Consider the following 19,587-nt stretch of genomic DNA (forward strand, 5'->3'; position numbering starts at 1 on the left):
CAGTCCTCTGCAGTGAAACAATGTCATCTAGCAGGTCCTACGAAGGATGCCGTCTTCGTTGTGGCACTTGCCTATGAGACAGCATCCCCCTTGAGATCCTGACAGCTCTAACCCTGTTTGGATTCCAGAAAGTCTTACAAGACAAGAGGTGTTGGCTGGTTGTTAATTAAGTACACCGTGTATGGGATTATAATTGTGTGATTGTTTCTAGAGGCCTTTGTTATATTATATTATTGTGTTTTTTTTAATGTATTGTGGTGTTTTAATATTTTACTTTTGAGCTGCCTAAAGTAACTAGGTGAGATAAGCAACTATAACATTTATAAATAAACAATCACATTACCTTTAGTTCCAATTAATGATCTTTCTGAACTAACTGGCTCTTTATGGTTTACTGCTTTCCATCTCCCCTCACTGTGGTTGCTAGGATAATCCTAATATCCAGCATATTAATTTATAGGCTATGCTTACAGGATTTCAGAACACTATGTGGTAAGTATAACACCTGTTTTTATGGCTAAATGTCAGATTTAAATGCTAGCTGTGAAGTGCTCCAAGGGATCTAATTAGCATAGTATTCAGCCTGTTCTGCAAAGACTGTCCTCATGATGAAATGGTGGATGTTATTTTCTGGGCTGAGAAAAGTATTTGATTCTAATAAATTGCATGTATATTTGAGGGTGTGCTCAGTTTTATGTTTTTTAACCAAGTTGCCTTTATATGTGAGTTTTAGGATTTGGACAGAATTGAGTGTTAAACTTAGTGCAACCATTGTCCAGGTACCATATTAACTTATTCCAGCTGTACAATAGCAAGATCAGAAAAAAAATGCATATTGTAGAATTTATATTGACACCACTTCAGTTTTGTTTGTTTTTTTAATTATTTTTTTAATTTTTTTTTGCTGGACTGCAGGATGTTATTACAGTCCTCTTTTAATGAATCAACATTTAAACTGCATCCATCTTTTCATTTTCTATGTGAACTATTTTTCCCCCTATGAAATATGGCATAGAATTGCTAAAATAAATTCCCAAAAAATAATAGTTATGCTATATTTCTTGTAATCATTTTTCTCATGTAATAATAGCTGCCAAAAAGAAGAGATATATAACTACTTTTTCTAGACCTGGATCACTAAGAGTGATAAAAACATTGTGTGTGTGTGTGTGTGTGTGTGTGTGTGTGTGTGTGTGTGTGTGTGGTTGGTTCTCTTCTCCCCATTTTCCCCCATCATTGCACTGCATAAAAATACAATATGGCATACTAAGTCAGCAATGAGTGGTGGGCACTGTCATTGTGATTTACCTACTGACTGTGCTTTGTTGGGATGGCTGAGAGCAACAGGTGGCTTTAATTTAAAGTTTGCTTTAGAACTTCGGGGGTGGGGGAATATGAAGGAATTACTTATGTCTGGGGAGACATAAGAACTTAGATCGCGCAAACCATGGAATGTATCGGCTGAAAAAAAAATGCAGAATGCCACTAGGTCCTAGAAAAAATAACTGCAGCTCATAAAACAATTTCCCCTACTTACAAATATTACGGAAAATCAAAACAAATGTATTCGTACGCCAGTGTTAATTTGTAATTTCTTGCTAGAAGCTCTGCCGCAAATCAGTTAAGTTGCAAAAGGAAGATTTAAGCAGAATCCATAGCTCTGGAATGCCCCAGTATTAAGTACACAAAGACCAACAGCTTTTACCAACCTGGTAATTTCTAATGCATAGGGACTGATGTTCTTGGAGGGAGCCAGGTTGGAAAAGACTGGAAAAAAGCTAGTGATGGTTATTTATGTGACTGTTGGAAAAGGGAAGAAAATAAAGAGAAGTGTGCTGGACTTAAAGGAGACTTTAACTTACTGGTGTGAGGCAGGTTCCCTGGTAAGAGGAATGCAAGTAAACTGTGAGATATTACTGAGATAATATCAAATCTAAGGTTTTACGTAGAAAATCTGTCTTTATAATAGTTGAAAGTACTTTTCAGAAATTTACAACTTGTAATAGTGATACCGTGATGTTATTTTTCCTATTTTAAGCAATGTAATGAGCAGTAACTTATTTTGTCTAAGCTACATCTGATATTTTATCCTGTGAATTCCATTACGGTAAAGCCTACAAATAGGCTCTGTCCCTATGCAAGGCAGCAAAACTACTGGGATTATATTTCCATGACAACTCTGTTATTGGCAGGAGTCTTGTATTAGGGTTGTTGAGTCCTTCAGATTCAGTGTCAAAAAAGGTTTGTTGAAGTGCATGGGGCCATGAAGGCAGATCCTCTCTGCAACTCTTAAAGCAACCATCTCTTTCCCAGGATTATGTAGCTGCCCCATGATACCAGGAAAGGAGATGGCTGTTGTAAAAAGTTGCAGATGGGCATCCATTTATGTCCCTTATTGCTCCAAAGGGTTTTTTTTTAAAAAAAACAAAACAAAACTCAGCACTAGAATATTTAAAAGCCTTATAAAATATATTTCCTTCTTTCTTACCTGACTGCAGAGAAAATTAAAAAAGAGTCTGCACCTTTATTTTACTGATTTCCTATTCAATCAATTCTCATTAAGATATAGTATAAAAAAATCATATTTTCACTCTACTGTCAAAGCTGCCACTAGTTGTATCATAAAATACTTTTCTCAGGAAAGTAATGAGCAGGCATCAGTTATATCGGTTGCAAAGTCGGTTTAAAAGTTTACTAATACACTTGCAAGCCCTTAATGAAAATTAATTTTATTGTATTGCTATTGTAGTATAGCCCCAAGTAAAGGGGAACATTCTTCAACAGAAATGCAATTGTTGATCAAATAAATTATATTATGTGGAACATTTCATATTCCCTAAGTAAGCTGAAGAGGCGGTGGCTCAGTGGGTTAGGACGCTGAGCTTGTCGATCAGAAGGTCGGCAGTTTGGCGGGTCGAATCCCGAGTGCCGCGTAACAGAGTAAGCGCCTGTTACTTGTCCCAGCTTCTGCCAACCTAGCAGTTCGAAAGCACGTAAAAATGCAAGTAGAAAAATAGGGACCGCTACGGTGGGAAGGTAACAGCATTCTGTGCGCCTTTGGCGTCTAGTCATGCCGGCCACATGACCACGGAGACGTCCTCGGACAAGCGCTGGCTCTTTGGCTTTGAAACGGAGATGAGCACTGGCCCCTAGAGTCGGAAACGACTAGCACGCATGTGCGGGGGAACCTTTACCTTTACCTTTAAGTAAGATGAGATGAACAATGCTGTTTGGTTTGTATCACTACATGTGTGATGGAATGTATTCTGAAGTTGTGGGGGAGGATGTGCATTCCCAGAGGACACCACTGGATGACATTGCCAGGGCTCGCTGCCTTGGAAGAGTGAGAAAAATTCTCAGGGACTCACATCCTGGTTGGTACCTCTTTACTCTCCTACCATCGGGTAGGAGATACAGGAGTATAGCCAGCCGTACCAACAGGCTAAAGAACAGCTTCTGTCCATGTTGTTTCTTGAACGGGAAATAATTTTATAACTTTATATATGATTGACTTGCGAGGCCGGTGTGTTGTGCAATTAGCTCACATGGTGTAACAAGTTGGTGGGTTTGTTGTCACTGTGAGTTGTGGTGGCGGGGGCACGAAGGGAGGCTCAGCCAATCTCAATGTATACATGGTTGTACTTTGACAATAAAGTTTCATTCAAAGAACCCCTCCCTCCTGTGACTCGAGACTACATTCCACCACAGGATGTCAGGTTCATATCCAATCTCAATACAGGGAAATAAAATTGTCATTCCCCTTTTCCTAATTAAATCCTCAACTTGCTTTTTCAAAATCAGGAGAATTTAAAATGCTGCTTGAAAGACCATCTTTTTCAGGAACCATCTTTTTCTGAATTCTAGTGAAGCGAGGTAAAAGATAGATGAAATCATCTAATGAAAATATCCACTTATATTCTCTTCGGGTGTACACTCAAAATGGCCTTTTCCTATTACTCCTAAGCCCTCCAGACTTGATTGGAAAACCAAAATGAGTTAGAAAGAGAAGACTTTCCAAATGTGGATTCTTCTCTTCTGTGCCCAACTGGATCAGTCTTCCAACAAAAACAAGTATCCCCTTTCAATTTTCCAACAGTCTCAACTATTTTCCTTTGAACCCCCTCCAAATCCACAATGAATAGCTGAGAGACCTCCCCAAATAATAGAGAAGATATGTAGGAGGTACAGAGATGGAAAGGAAGATTGTAAAGTCTCAGTATATCTGTGCCTGAAATAAATACAAACACAATATTCCCTACCCCACTTAAATATACTGTCCCTTGATACAACTCTTGAAAGTAATTATAAGAATATTTCCCAGAATAGAAGATTCTGTCTATATAGGAAGGGTATATCACAAAGATCTCAATAATTCCAGATTGTACCTAAAATAATACAGCATGTAGCAAAATTTTGTCTAGCATCATGCTACGAGCAGCTAAATATGAAATGAGATAAGTTACCAGATGTAGAATATTATACTGATTGCATGACAGTTAACTATTGGCACTTAACTGAGAAAGTGATAGATCAATTACTAATATTATCAAATATTTTAATAATAATTTAATGCATTATTAAAGCAGTGTTTTTATATAATTGCGGTTTAGTAATGAAATCTTTTACTCACCTATGTTATCATTTAACTCAAAGTAATTATCATTTAGAAACCTCATTTTTAGTGATGTATTTTTAATTGAAAAATATGTGTTTAAGTTTACATTATTACTTTTATAGTGTAGTTTGCTTCATTTATTTGTCGCACTCTATTGAAGTATTTTAAAATGTATCTTTACTGACCTTCTGTGACAAAGTTGTATAAAATGATAATCAATACTGTTAATGAAGTTGTTCATTTTCATTTATTTGTCCTTGAGAAAAGTCTGTTCTCTTGACAATAAATATGAACATTACTTTAATCTGCTTTTCTGCTTAGTATGGTTATAATTTATAAGAGCGGCCTTCCATATTTTTCATAGGCAAAAAAGCCTTCATCTGAAACCCTATTTTTAAATGTCACTGCTCAATTATGTGATAAAATTGTTAAAGCCCCTGGTTACCTATAAAGTTGAAAGAAAAGAGTAAAATCAGATGTTTCTTTTAATAGTACTGTAGGTTATGGCTCAAGGGAATTAAGCAAAGTTTGGCTCGTAAGGTAAGATATTTAAATCAAGGATAACATCCTCAGTATTTTATTAGTGCAACTGGATTTCAAAAGCTGCCTTGTGGGTTACAAGCCTTTAGAAAATGAATGGCAAAGAAAAAGGGAAATGAAGTCTTATCCACATATAGTAACTTCTGTGGAAACGCAGGAAGGGCCCTGTGAGCTCCCTCTTGTGGTAAAGCTGGTAAAGAGAGAAACAAACACACCACACACACAGACAGAATAGAAAGTAAGGATATGTGCAATGAAGGGTCTCATAGTATGGAACCAAGAGCCATAGGAGGATACTTGAAATACCTTAAAATACCTTCTATTCAGAGAAATTTTTTTAGCAATCCAACTATTGAAGCTGTAGAAAAGTAATCTTAAGCAAGATCTATTTTTCATTCTGCCCATTTTATTGGCTGGTTTTGGAGCAAGATCAGAGAAGCTATGTTTTAATTAAGCATTCAAATAATCTTTTCCTCCTTTTATACCTAGGAAGACAAAGAAATCATCTATAACTCTATGGTAACCTTTTTTAACTAGATGTGTTGCATTATATTCCCATCATCTGGACTTAACAAGCTGGGGAAGTTGGGCCTACAATGTTAGCAAGAATTATTCTACAATGATAAAAGTGATCCTTATATCCATCTAGAACAGGGGTGTCAAACTGCCGGCCCGTGGGCCGGACGCATCATCCGGAAACCGTGCCCATCCCATTGCCGGCAATGGCAAACCGCTCCTGATACGTTGTGCGACGTCACGTGACATTGCGAGTTTGACATGTCTGATCTAGAATCTAAGCTCTGACATCTTTATGCAGATTGCTGATGAGTTCCTTTGAGAAGAAGATTCTTGGGTTTGGAAATCTAGCATTTTGACAATTTTCTTTGGATCCACAAAGTTGTTGGGAAGGGATGATATTGTTAGGATAAAACAAATACAAAATACACATTGATCATACTTTAGGTTTGTAAACTCCAGATTTAGAAACTGTGTATTGTGAGGAGAATGCTGAAATTGCTCTGTTTGGTAATTTTTACAGTAGAATCCGAAATCAATTTCTGCCATCTAAAATTCATTGTCGAGTCCTTTTTGATCCTTAGAACATATTAGCAATCTTTTACTTCCAGAACTTTCTGCAAATAAAGTAAAGGAGCCAGGAATAAAGCTGGATTCCTTCTAAAGGTATAAATCTTCTCCTTGCCTGAATGACCACTCCATTGTGGAGTACAATCTGCTTTCTGTGAGTTTTGTTTTACTGTTGGTAAATACATTATTATCTATAAGATAAGCTTTGAAATGTTATTAAATTAAAAAGACAATCAATGTAGCTCAAAGTAAGAAAAAACTATTTACATTTTTATTCAAAATAAATTAAAACAGACAAACGTCCCTCTACCCTCCAAATCTTATGAGTGAATTGTGAACATGGCTATTACTGCAACCATGTTTTGCAATGTTGACGTGCCTTTTTTCACTATAGGCTACAGTTTTCACTGCCAGCATCATTAAGAGATTCTTCAAATTACTTTTTAAATATCTTTCTCCCCAAGGACTTTCACTTGCATCTAATTAGACTACTTACCCCATGCCATGTAATTCCCTATTGCCAAAACTGTTAAATGCTTCAATAAGTAAGTGAGAAAAGCATCAATGGAACAGGACAGATGCAATGCCACTGATTAACAATAGAGGTGTGAAGTGACTCCTTTAATTATGAAGCTCATTAATGCATAGTTTGCATATGTGTGTGGGTTCTGGGAATCTATGGGAGGATACCTAGTGGCAGTTCTGTTAAAATACCTAATATCTTCTACAAAGCAAACAACTGCAGAAAAACTCTGTTTCTCTTAGTAAAAGAAATAAAAGAAACTAAAACTCTTAGGACGAATGTTAATAAAGAAAATGTGGTAACAGTAATACTATTTACACTTCGATTTGCATTTATAAAAATCCTCACATTCCAATTATATTCAAAATTTAATTTAATTTGTTCTGGGATGACAGATGAAAGAAGGAAACTACATTTTAAGAGAAGATCTGATGTTGGCAACAAAGCAAATCAAAGATATAACTTTCATCTGTATTAAGTAGAAACTACTGCATGAGGCATGGGACAAATAATTTAGGATGGCAGCCAAAGCCATTATTGAAAAATTGGATCAATTATGTGTAAGCAAAAGCTTAACTAACGTGTCTAACTAGTATTTCCAGAAATGTAATCTTTTTAAATGAAGGATGCAGCTACAATCACAGTTATTCTATTTATTGTTATTAAGGCAACCTACATTTGATAGAAATAATTATACCATTTTACTCGCTTATTTACAGGAGGAGGGACCTATGTTATCTGGAGTCTGATTTCCACCAGTAGGACTCTCATGCCAAGGGGAAAGCCATATTTATCAGTTACAATATTGCTTCTCCTAAAACCCTTTTGGAGGTAATCCCAGGCAGCAACTGAGAAAAATGGGTGGGGGTAGGGCTGTAGGGGGAGGAGACTGTGAAATTAGCCTTCTTAAGCTGTTCCCAAATGGGAAGATTTGCAAATCCTATCCTTCTCCAGATAGGACTGAAGGTCTGGATTAGAGGTAGAGGTAGAACAGAACAGAACAGGTTTATTTGGCCAAATGTGATTAGAAACACAAGGAATTTGTCTCCAGTGCATAAGCTCTCAATGTACATGCGAAGCAACTAAGTAATAATAATCATCATGTACCAATAAGAGGGGCTAGTAGAGAAGATGAGAATAATAATAATAATAATAATAATAATAATAATAATAATAATAATAATAATGATAATGATGATGATGATGATGATGATGATGATGATGATACAGCTGTATAAGTTGTTGAAAATGAGAGGGTGAAGATCTTGTGGGACTTCCGAATACAGACAGATCGCCATTTGGAACACAACACGCCAGATATCACAGTCATAGAGAACCGAAGCGTACAGTTGATTGATATCGCTGTACCAGGAGATGCCAGAGTCGAAGAAAAAGAACTGGGAAATATTACGAAATACCATGACCTGGCCATCGAAACTGCGTAATTATGGATGAAACGTGTAACAGTGATACCCATTGTCATCGGGGCACTGGGAACTATGTCCAAAAACTTTGCAAAATACATCAAGAATTTGCAGCTTCCTGCAATAACTCCAGCAAAGCTACAAAAAACTGCGCTACTCGGAACATCTTACATTTTACGGAGATACCTGGTTGATAACTAGGATGCTGGCAGCAACCCGTGTCAAACATTAGTGCCAGTCAATTTGAGTGTTCAGTTGACTGAGTTTCATGTTTTATGAATAAAAGTTTAATAATAATAATAATAATAATAATAATAATAATAATAATAATAATAATAAAGCTGTATAATATGGGTAAATATACTTAGATGTTGAACACTTCTATACTCTAATTCATTTTCTTAATTTTTTTTAACCATGTGTTTCTATTGTTAAATTTAGCTAATGCCTATAACATTTTTAGGTATTGATTGACTGACTTGATCTAAACACTACTGCACATATTTTGGATGGATCACATAACCAGCCCTTACTTTGGCTCATTCTTAAGAGCTCCAATTCTCTGTAAATCTATGTGGCACATAAAGGACAAAATAGACAGAGGGCAAGTAACTGATTCTTTGTTGGTTCGCAATGACAACAAGTGTAACGGGAAGAAGGAATAATATCCTTAAGGGAACTGAAAGAAGAGCCACTATGAAGACAAAAAGGCAGCTAAAAGAAATCTGAGTTTGGGACAGAACTGCAATCCGAGTAGGAATATCCCTAGTTCTCAGGAAAATAAAGGGAAAGGGGGGAAGAAAGCACATTTAGAGTTGTAAGATTCCGTTACTGTAACCCTATAATAAAAGTAACATTAGCAGGCATGACTGGTTTCCTAGTCTGTTCTGCCTTGAAGAGCTGACGCTAGGAGATGTACTTAAGATAAATTCATGTCACAGTGAGGAAAAAGGGAGATAAAAGTTAGGAATAGGGTAACGATCCATTATTTTATCAATGGTCTGGCTCCAATCACTTTATATCTAGTTCTATAGGACCAAGGACATTCTGGATTTCTGATTTAAAAATAAAATCCATTTGGTTGGAAATTGAGGTAACTTTCAAAAACAATTAGCAACAGGAAAAGGGAGTTTTACTGTTCAAAAAAAACCACCACACTAATAATTTCTCTGGGTGTGTTCAAAGTAGCTCTCTGGATGCTGGCCAATATATTTGCCTCTCTCTTTTTTATAATAAAAATTACACTACTGAATAAAAATGTACTCCATTTCTCCTAACAGCTGCCTAAGGCTGCCAGACAACACATTAAGCTGGCATAGACAAAGTTTAAAATTTAAACCATGAAAGCACTCCAATCTTCCAGCACAATTTTTAATTATATTCAGTAGTATGACATCTTTCTTTAAAAAATAGAATAAAATCGAAATTGGTATTTTAAAAAAAAACAAGAGCTGCTTACAGTATGTATAAAATTTTGCTGGGAAGAAGATTTTTGATTCCTACAAAAGTAGTTCTATTACTCTTGTCTGAAAGTTAATAAACATAAATATTAAATGTAGCTAATATGTGTAATTTTTATATTATTCAGTCTGAAGATCCCAAACATTATTCAAACAATTCTTGGTTTAATGAGAGAAAAAGAGGTAGCAATAGCAATAGCTCAGGCTTATATACCACCCCATTGTGGTTTACAGCACTCTCTGGGTGATATACAATGTCAGCATATTGCCCTCAACAATCTGGGTCCTCATTTTAATGAGCTCAGAAGGATAGAAGGCTGAGTCAATCTTGAACCAGTCAGAATCAAACTCCAGGCTGTGGGCAGAGTTTGTCTGCAAAATTGTATTTTAACAACTGGTCAACCAGGTACTACAATGCTTCCAAATATATTCATATATTTTGTATGATGCAGATGGAAATTTTATACATTGCTGAAATCTAGTTATAAAGTAATGGATGAATTCCCAATGACCTGCCTTCATAGCTTTTGCTATGTCACTTCTGATAATTTAAGATCTCAGAAAGATTATAGCAAATATCCTATTTTGTCCATTATACCAATGCAGTAGGGGAGAGTACTTTCCTAATTAATAAAATGAAATAACTTACTGTCAGAATAGAGAGCAGTTCTTTCACACCACACTCAGGTTTTAAGCGCTCCTTGAACATTTTGATGGTTGGATGCTTCAAATAGTAATAAGAAGCAATGCGGCCATACGTCAGAGGTTCAATACTACGGTCATCCTATTAGACATTTAAAAAATACACATTGGATATAGAAGTAATGCAGAGTGTACATGAGAGGAGTTAAACACATTTTAGACAGTATTATATCAGAGGTGCATAAATTGCATTGTGTTGAGATTTGTATTATTTATATATAACACACACACACAATTCTTTTCTTAAACTGTTGGATGAAATATAAATTAACCTTACCTCTCCAATTTTAATGCAGAAGGAGTATTCCAGCTCAAGAAGGGATTTCTCAACAAGGTTGGAAAGAAATTTGTTCATGTTATCGTGGCTCACATCGTCCAAGTTATAGTAACTGCATAAATGAAAATAGGACAGATTTAAAAATAAATATTGTTGATATGCAAATAACAATATAATGTAACACTGCCCAACATGTACATGCAGTGTGGAATGTCATTCGTTTTAGGTGTAAATCGGTGGGCAATTAAATATTACATTTCCCATACTGTAATTTAGAATGCTTAAGGGAATATAATGGAGATAAAAGGACAAGAACTTCTATTTTCCCTTAATTTGCTGGATCGAAACTGGGAGTTCTAGGTATGAGACCCAACTGGGTGACTTTGAGTCAGTCATTTTTTTCTTACTTCAACCCACTTCATAGAGTTTTTGTGAGGAAAATAGGAGGCAGGAATATAGGTAGTCCTCGAACTACAAATTGGATAAAATTGAGCCAAAAGTTCTGTTACTAATTAAAATGAGTTTTACCTCATTTTACGACCTTTCTTGCCAGTTGTTAAATGAATCACTGCAGTTGTTAAGTTAGTAACACAGGTTTGAATCTGGCTTCTTCATTGACTGCTTATCAGAAGGTTACAAAAAATGATCACATGACCCCGGGACAATACAAGTGTCATAAATATGAGTCAGTCGCCAAGCATCTGAATTTTGATCACATGACCATGGAGATGCTGCAATGGTCGTAAGTATGACAAATGGTTGTAAGTCACTTTTTCAGTTCTGTTGTAACTTTGAATGGTCACTAAATGAATTGTTGTTAAGTTGAGGACTACCTGTATTATGTATGCACTGTACATTGTCTTGAGTTGAACAAAAATAAGGATGGGATAAAAATCAGTTAATCAGCGTTCCACCTTAGGCATGAAAATCAGTTGGGGGATTTTGAACCAGTCACTCTCAACCCAAAGCATTTCTCAGGTTGTTGTTGGAAAAATAGGAGGAGGAAAGAGTTATTAATTATATTTGCTGCCTTTAGTGTATAAAAATAAAAAAGCCAGTAGAAAAAATAAATAAATGAATCAAATAAATACATTTTACAATATGATCATTTCATTGTAAAGCTATATTACAACTGACAGAGATATATGGATGCTTTCTGGTTATCACTCTATGTGGATTTTCAACAACTACGAAAACACAAAATGATCAGTACCATTCATAACAATCTTTTTATAATTTTATTGAGAGTTTTACATAATTAAAAGATAAATGAAATCAAATATATGAAAGAAAAAAGGTAAAAGTGCTAGAAATACATTAAAAGAGAAAGAGAAAAAAGTAAAAAAAAATTAGCAGCAGCTTTGGATCTTATTTACAGTTGCAAACAAACTTTTACCGTTTCTTCCCCTTTAGAACTACATTATAGGTTCCCTTCTTCCCATATTCAACCTCTTTTAATCAGCAAAGCCAGAAATCTTCAGTTAACTTTTATCCAATTCTAGTAAAAGTCCATAAAAGCTTTCTAGTCTTTTATTGTCCCTCATTAAGCAGGTCAGTTTTGCCATCTTTGCAAGTTCTGCCATCTTCACAATCCACTCCTCAATAGTGGATACTTCAGTACTTTCCTGTCTTTGTGTCTTGCTGTACATTCATAGTGATTTTTCCATAAATGTCTTTATTACTTTAGATGTGTATGTTTTACTAAAATGCACGTGTCAAATACTGTAGATTATGTATTCCCAATTATTTTTATTCTGAATTTGTATTGTTTGTGTTCCCTGTTACAAGAGCACCATTTGGATAAAACTTAGCAAAATATTTTGAGAATAAACACCGTTCAAATATATCAGTTTATGCTTGTTGCCCAATGTAAGTAGTTTCTTTTAGCTCCAAGTGGCTTCCTTTAGCTATCAAAGAATGTATTTACTGCCCAATTTGCTATTTACTGCCCAATTTGCTATAAGGTATATATTTGAAATAGAAGAAGGGGACGACAGAGAATGAGGTGGCTGGATGGAGTCACTGAAGCAGTAGGCGTGAGCTTAGATGGACTCCAGAAGATGGTAGAGGACAGGAAGGCCTGGAGGAACGTTGTCCATGGGGTCGCGATGGGTCGGACACGACTTCGCAGCTAACAACAACAACAAATATATTTGAGGGGACATGTATAACAGTTATTTTATGAAAGGTTACAGCATGCATTTGATATATCAATATGTAGTTTGGAAACAAATTTTACATAAGAAAGATCTTTTATAAATGCTTGGCTCCCAGATTTCACACACTACCTTAATACTTTCATATAAATATCTCTATATATTATTATGCACTAAACTACTATGGCTGATGCATTTCATATTTCTACCGTGTTTCCCCACTTCTGTGAATTTGTTGTCATTCACTTTCCTCAGAAGCTTACAACTTCTGCCATTTTATCTTACTGTTATATATTTTATCTCCCCCTCCCCAAAAAAAGTCTTGATAAAATTCTTGATGTAGGATGATAAAATAGTCTTGCATCTTGAAAATAACATCTACTAAAAAAACTGCAGTTGAACAATTCTAGCATTTAGCATTGTTAGATCGTTTCCTTTGGGAGACTGAGACTATGGCCAAGGAAAGGGATGGATTTTTTTACTTTTGTTCAAGATAACTGTAAGAACATATTTAGTTTTTTCAGGGAAACAATCCATTTACATATAAGGAGACAGATTATGAACTGTGTTTTTAATCATGAATCACAAGGATGTTGCTTAAAACTGAATGGCATTCATAACTATAGCCACATGAACAGTAATGAATCGTGTAATCATGATAGCCTTGTGACAGTGTAGTCATACTTTAGTGATTATTATTCTGGAAATTACTCTAAAAATTGCTGATATATACATTTTGGACAACCATTAAAATGACACACTATATTTTAACTGAAGCTACAAAACAGAACATACATTTTATTCTAACTTATCATTTTAGGAAGTCATGATCCAATGAGAAATTAAACATTATAAAGATCTTAATTATTTAATTTTGTGTTACTTTTCAATGAACATTAAATATTCAGTGATATACAAGGCTAGCTAAAATTGAGTTTAGCTGGTTCACATGAGAAATTTTTAAAAATAACTGTTATGCTCCAAAGATGAAATTCTACTTCATACACCAAATGGAATATTAAGGATTCTTTCCTTTCAGACTATTATCAATTGTTTTCCTTATATTTCTTCTCAGATTATAACTGAATACAGATGCTATGCTAAACTGTGGTTCATTAAATTAAAATAAATCTCCTAAATTCACACAATGTGCTTGTTCATAACTCATTGTTTGTAAATCACATTATAAATCTGGATTGTTCAATATGCTAAACCAAAATCAAACCGACTAGATTATGGCTTAAAGCAATTCATGAATCAAACTGTTATGCCAACTGGAGTGATTACTTCTGGGGCACCTTTGTGCTTTAAAGAAAATTTTATGAGCAGATGCTGTCAATATTGTACATTTATGGGACATTAATACAAGTATTATCTACACTCATCATAATATTTGTACACATGCTTTTAAACAAATCTATGTTTGCAATACAATTCTATTTATGATTTTTCAGAAATTAAATCCATTAAATTCAAGGCAACTGATTCTGAAATAAATTTGCTATCAAGACTGAAACACTATACACTGAATACTTTGTACTCTATAGATTAAGTAGTAATCTTTGAACATATTATGATTTGATCCTCTATACAAAAAATAACATTCTCCTTATATATACGCCCATGTAATTTTGAGATTAATTTCTGCTAATACTTCGTTTAAATTTCAACAGTGTCAGGGAGAGGTGTTAATTGCAATGGAAGATAAATTTATATCATAATATTCAATTGCATTTGACTAATTCAGTACATATACAACTAAAATTATGAACATTATAGTGGAGCAATATATCATGCCATCCTCATCTGAAAACTGCAAGGCTACAAAACAAATAATGAACCATGTAATAGAATAACATTCTTTTAAATAGAATTAAACAGACTGATGAGTACATAGAAATCCTTGGACAAATCTTCTAGTTTCCTAACTTGAAGAGAAAAAATTAAAGTGCCAGGAGGAAATCCAACTGAATCAAACTTTTCCAAGGTTTTATTCAAACACTATAACATAGGCAAATAAGTAGAACTTTCCCCCAGGTCTACTCTGCCAATTTAGAGGGACTCTTTAGAATAGAGTTGGGCAAGTGTGAGGGTGAAGAGTAAAAGCTAGATTTAATTCTTTGACCATGACACTAAACAAACCTATGAGTTATACCATTTATACTCAGTAGGGCTTACTTTTGCATAAACATGCACTAGATTTCCAAGTTAACACAGGTTTTGTTTTGTTTTAAAAAAACAAACTTCCATCCTGTCAAACAGGAATCCAGCTAGAAAGATTATCCACCCTACTATTATCACTTTTGTGCACTTTAAATGTTCATATGTTCAAAGCTGCATAAAGCTATGCTATATATCACCCTCCCCCTTTTCTGGGTAACTGTATTATCTAACTATTTAATTGAAGATAAAGAATAAAAACAATGCAGTTTCATGGTCCCTGCATTGAATCATCTAGTCATTATTTCCCCTCTGCTGCAAACAGACAGCCCTCCTTTTTTGTCAGCACCCCATTTCATTTATTTCTCAGTGAAACCCAGTTTCACAATAATTGACTTGTCAGGAGCTTTAATTTATGAGGCTGGGCTCTGTAAGCTTTCTCCTATATTCTGCTCAACCTGCACACAAGCAAGGTTGAATATTTACAATGCTGTTAACAGGTGCTGAGTTGTTTAATGATTCTAATAGCCAGAAGCGTACTGAGAAAGCCAGCGGGATCACAATTACAGGCTGTTTGAACACAACAATTACTCGTCCCCTGAGAGGTGTGAAAGTCAAAGGCAGTTTTATACTAACAGCATCTAGCACATGGACTAGACAGGGTAACTTCCATTAGTTGCCCATTGGGGAACAATGCAATAACAAACTCCAAGGTACCATAAAAATTTACTAAGTGTGTAAGGTTTAAATAATCAAAACACTAAAACAGCTACCTTTTTCCCCTGACTGGCCCTGAAATAACAGATGACAACAAAAACAAACCACTAAAACAGCACTATCCAAAATAACCCTTTCACACATACTTGCACACACAAAAAGAACTATTTTTTCTTATATAAACAAGGCTGGAATTTCATCAGCTGAGAAACAGAGACATGCAGAGACATAAAATGTAGATGAAGTTACAAAGACCATTTTGGGTTTAATGTGGATGATGGTGGCAATAGCTTCCTGTTTAGTTTATGTAAACCTGATCCACAATTTCCCTGGGAAATTTTTCATCAGCCTTGAAATGGCGCTGCTAAAACTGTCAGGCCAGTAAGTCATTTGTTACAAAACACCATGCTTTTTAATGTTCAGATTATATGGTAGAAGCAATGACACAGATAATGAAAGCAGGTTCCAGAATTTTTTTTTAAAAAAAATCTGCTTCCATTCAAAGAATGTTGTGGAGAAAAAAAATCCCACAAGAACCTAGTTCATTATTATTGTAAATTTCTTGAAGCTTAGAAATCTCATATAAACAACGTAAACAGCTATCTTAACAAATGGTGTCCCATTTTATTCATTTAAACATTTTCAATATCATTCAGTTTAGGTGACACTATTGATAAAAATTAGTTTAACCTCAGGCCAGAGATAGGATGCTTGGACAAAATATGCTATAAGGATAGCCTTGATAGATGAAACACTGGGGAGATGACCCAATGTCTTTTCTGTATCTAATCCATGAGTTGTGGTTCAACACGCCTCAATGGGTAGGAAATTGGCACTCCCTGGAGAGCTATTTCATTTACAAGAGAAAAGAGATTTCTGCCATTAATACATCGAATGGCCATTATTATCATTTTTTTTGACTAGTAATCAAAATGGAACCAAACTATAGAGTTACTTTTATCTGACCAATACAATTTGTTAGGTTGTCTGGAAAACCAGACATGCTTTGAAGGCCTCAATGATTTAGATATAAGTTTATATATAAAACTGTCCTTATTTTATTTGAAGCAGAAATTGTTTAGTTATTTTAATTATTTGTTGACTTGTAGAATTTTGGCCAGAGATGATAGTAAAAATTACTTTCCTATTGTATTTTTGCTTTCATAAAATATCTCATATAACTACAGAATGATACTTAAACAACAATTATGCTGCACAACTGTACAGCTCCTTATGCTGCACTCAAAGAGGCTCTGAAGTATTGGGAGACCATCCAAATAGCCATAAGAGATGTTAGGCAGAAGTGGAAAAGGAACATGGAAAAATATTTTCCCATTCCAGTGGAAACGTCTATTGGACTTTAGCTTGGTTACCTTTTTAAAAGGAGAGCTCTAGCTGAATCCCAGAAGTAATAAATAGAAAGGACAAAAACAGAAAGATTAATACATCTTTCTGACAATAAGTTTAGTATTAAATTGTCACTATCAATGTTTGCAAATGAATTTGCTGCCTTATCATTTTTCATTTTTTTACATCTTTCTTAAATTGAAGAAATTAGAGAGGAGTTTTGATTGCCAAAACAAGACTCTTTTCTTTACATCCAAAGATAATTATTATACATGATGTTTTCTCTGGTTTCTTCTCCTACACTAGTGTGTGACTACACAGAGGGTATTATGCTCCAGCCAAAAAATTCTTCAGGGAAGAAAGCGGGGTGGGTAAGTTATGGCATGTTCAGATAATGGCGCACATTAAAAAAAGTTCTCTGCATATAATGTCTTTGTTTTTTCTATAACTTGACATAATTTTCATTTTTAAAACAAGTATTAAGAAGCATTAGCAAAAAGGGAAAAAGGAAGTGTTGACAATACTGTGATCTTAAGTACATTTATAAAGAAATTGAGTCCCATTAAAATTAATGGCATTTGCCATGGTGTTACTCTGCCAGATCCAAATGACTGAGAACAACGAAGAGGAATGCCTAACATTCCATTTACTAGCACATATGATTGTTTAATTCTAGAGGACAGCTATTTATCTAGAGCTCAACTGTTAAAGAAGGGATGGGAGAGAGAATACTTAAAACACATTATGGGGTCTGTGTCTCTACTAGCTCATTCCTTCCGTAATTAGGATGGTGGCAATGGATGAAGTCCTTGAATTCTATCTATTCACTCTGTCAAACACTCTTTCTAGTGTTTTAGCTCATTTGTTACTTAGATTTGCATCTTAGATTTTAGCAATTGGTGACATTTAAAACTACATGAAAATTGGCTTGCACACCGGATGACTACATATGAACATAGCAAGATATGCATGGAATATTCACTGTAACAAGCATTTTATCCTTTATGTCAAATTCATATAGGTCCTTAATATAGCATGATAAGATAGCAGAGAATGAAACTAACTAGCTGGTTAGTATGCCAGGAAAAGCTGGAAAGCAAAGCATTAGTGTGAGAATTATTACTCTGAAGCATGCCTAAACTGACTTATGGACTGCTCTGCCCGATAAAATCGCTACTTATATATGTTTTTACATCCCTGATAGGCTCTGTACAACTGCTAAGAAAGATTCATATCTAGACTTTATATTCTGGGTCCTATAAATGGTTAATTATACTTATAATTGGGAAGGCTTTCTATTGAAGCGAGCAGTTCTGTTTTGACTAAGAATTAAACAAAAGAATTTTTTGACAAAACAGACATAGAAGCTTGTGCAACATAAGCAGACCAGTGTATATGTACTGTATATGCATATGAGTGTGTATGTAAATATGCATGTGCGCACGCACAAACACACACAGACACAAATATTTACTACTTAATGGCCATGCTGGCTGAGGAATTCAGGGAGCTGAAGCCCACCCAGCTGAAGGAGATTCAGACTGGAAAATACTATATTAAATGGATAAGAGGATGGAATAGATCTTTGGAAAGTCTGAATCAAGATAGAAAAAAAGCAAAGCAATGGACGAAAACTATCTAGGAACTGATTGCCGGAAAGACTGAACACTGTAAAGGTAAAGGTAAGGTTCCCCCGCACACACGTGCTAGTCGTTTCCAACTCTAGGGGCCGGTGCTCATCTCCGTTTCAAAGCCAAAGAGCCAGCACTTGTCCGTGGACGTCTCGGTGGTCATGTGGCCAGCATGACTAGACGCCAAAAACGCACGGAGCGCTGTTACCTTCCCACCGTAGTGGTCCCTATTTTTCTACTTGCATTTTTACGTGCTTTTGAACTGCTAGGTTGGCAGAAGCTGGGACGAGTAACAGGCGCTCACTCGACCCGCCAAACTGCCGACCTTCTGATCGACAAACTCAGCGTCCTAACCCACTGAGCCACTGTGTTCCTTACTGAACATTGATCCCCCCTAATTATAAATATTAAGTCTTTTTAGATAATAAGTTCTGTGACATATTTTAAATTCAATAGGTAGACATCCATCTGCTCAACAGGGATTGTTTTTCTTTCTCTTGAGACTTGATGTACACCCTCAAGATCTGTTCCAAAGGTTTAGGGCACTGTTTCTATTTAACAAAACACATAATTGGCTTCTGCTCATTAGAATGATGCTGCCAATTCAGAGAGAGTAGAAGCCATTATGCTCATTTCCTGTGGGCTATAAATTGAACCTTCAGACAATTCTCAAGAATGATAAGCTTGTGCATAGTTTGATAATGATTTGGGGGAAAATGTTTGAACATCACACAAAAGCAGCAACTCTCTTCATTAGAGTTGCCCAACCCTTTCCAGGTTCCCGTGCAAGTCTTCTGCTTTAAATATCATATTAATTCTACCAAATAGATTCCTTAAACTAGTGGCATCCTTTTTTTTTTAAAGGCTTGTGCAGAAGGCTGAAAGAAGTCAAGTTTCTATAATAAACATCAAAGAGGTGCTGCGTTACTTCTTCTGAATCACTTGAAAA

At 35.3% G+C, this 19,587-nt stretch overlaps 1 protein-coding gene across 1 annotated transcript in view; it reads right to left on the reverse strand.

Moving 5' to 3' along the window:
* Positions 1-19,587, reverse strand: part of ASCC3 (activating signal cointegrator 1 complex subunit 3) — a 231,550-nt gene that overhangs the window by 60,440 nt on the left and 151,523 nt on the right. The window contains exons 35-36 of the mRNA XM_081312640.1: positions 10,628-10,739; positions 10,298-10,432 (exon numbers count right to left, since the gene is read on the reverse strand). Of these exons, the coding sequence (XP_081168766.1) occupies positions 10,298-10,432; positions 10,628-10,739 (247 nt within the window). The remainder of the gene's footprint in view (positions 1-10,297; positions 10,433-10,627; positions 10,740-19,587) is intronic.

Source organism: Vipera berus, assembly GCF_964194415.1.
Source record: "Vipera berus genome assembly, chromosome: 1".
NCBI lineage: Eukaryota > Metazoa > Chordata > Lepidosauria > Squamata > Viperidae > Vipera > Vipera berus.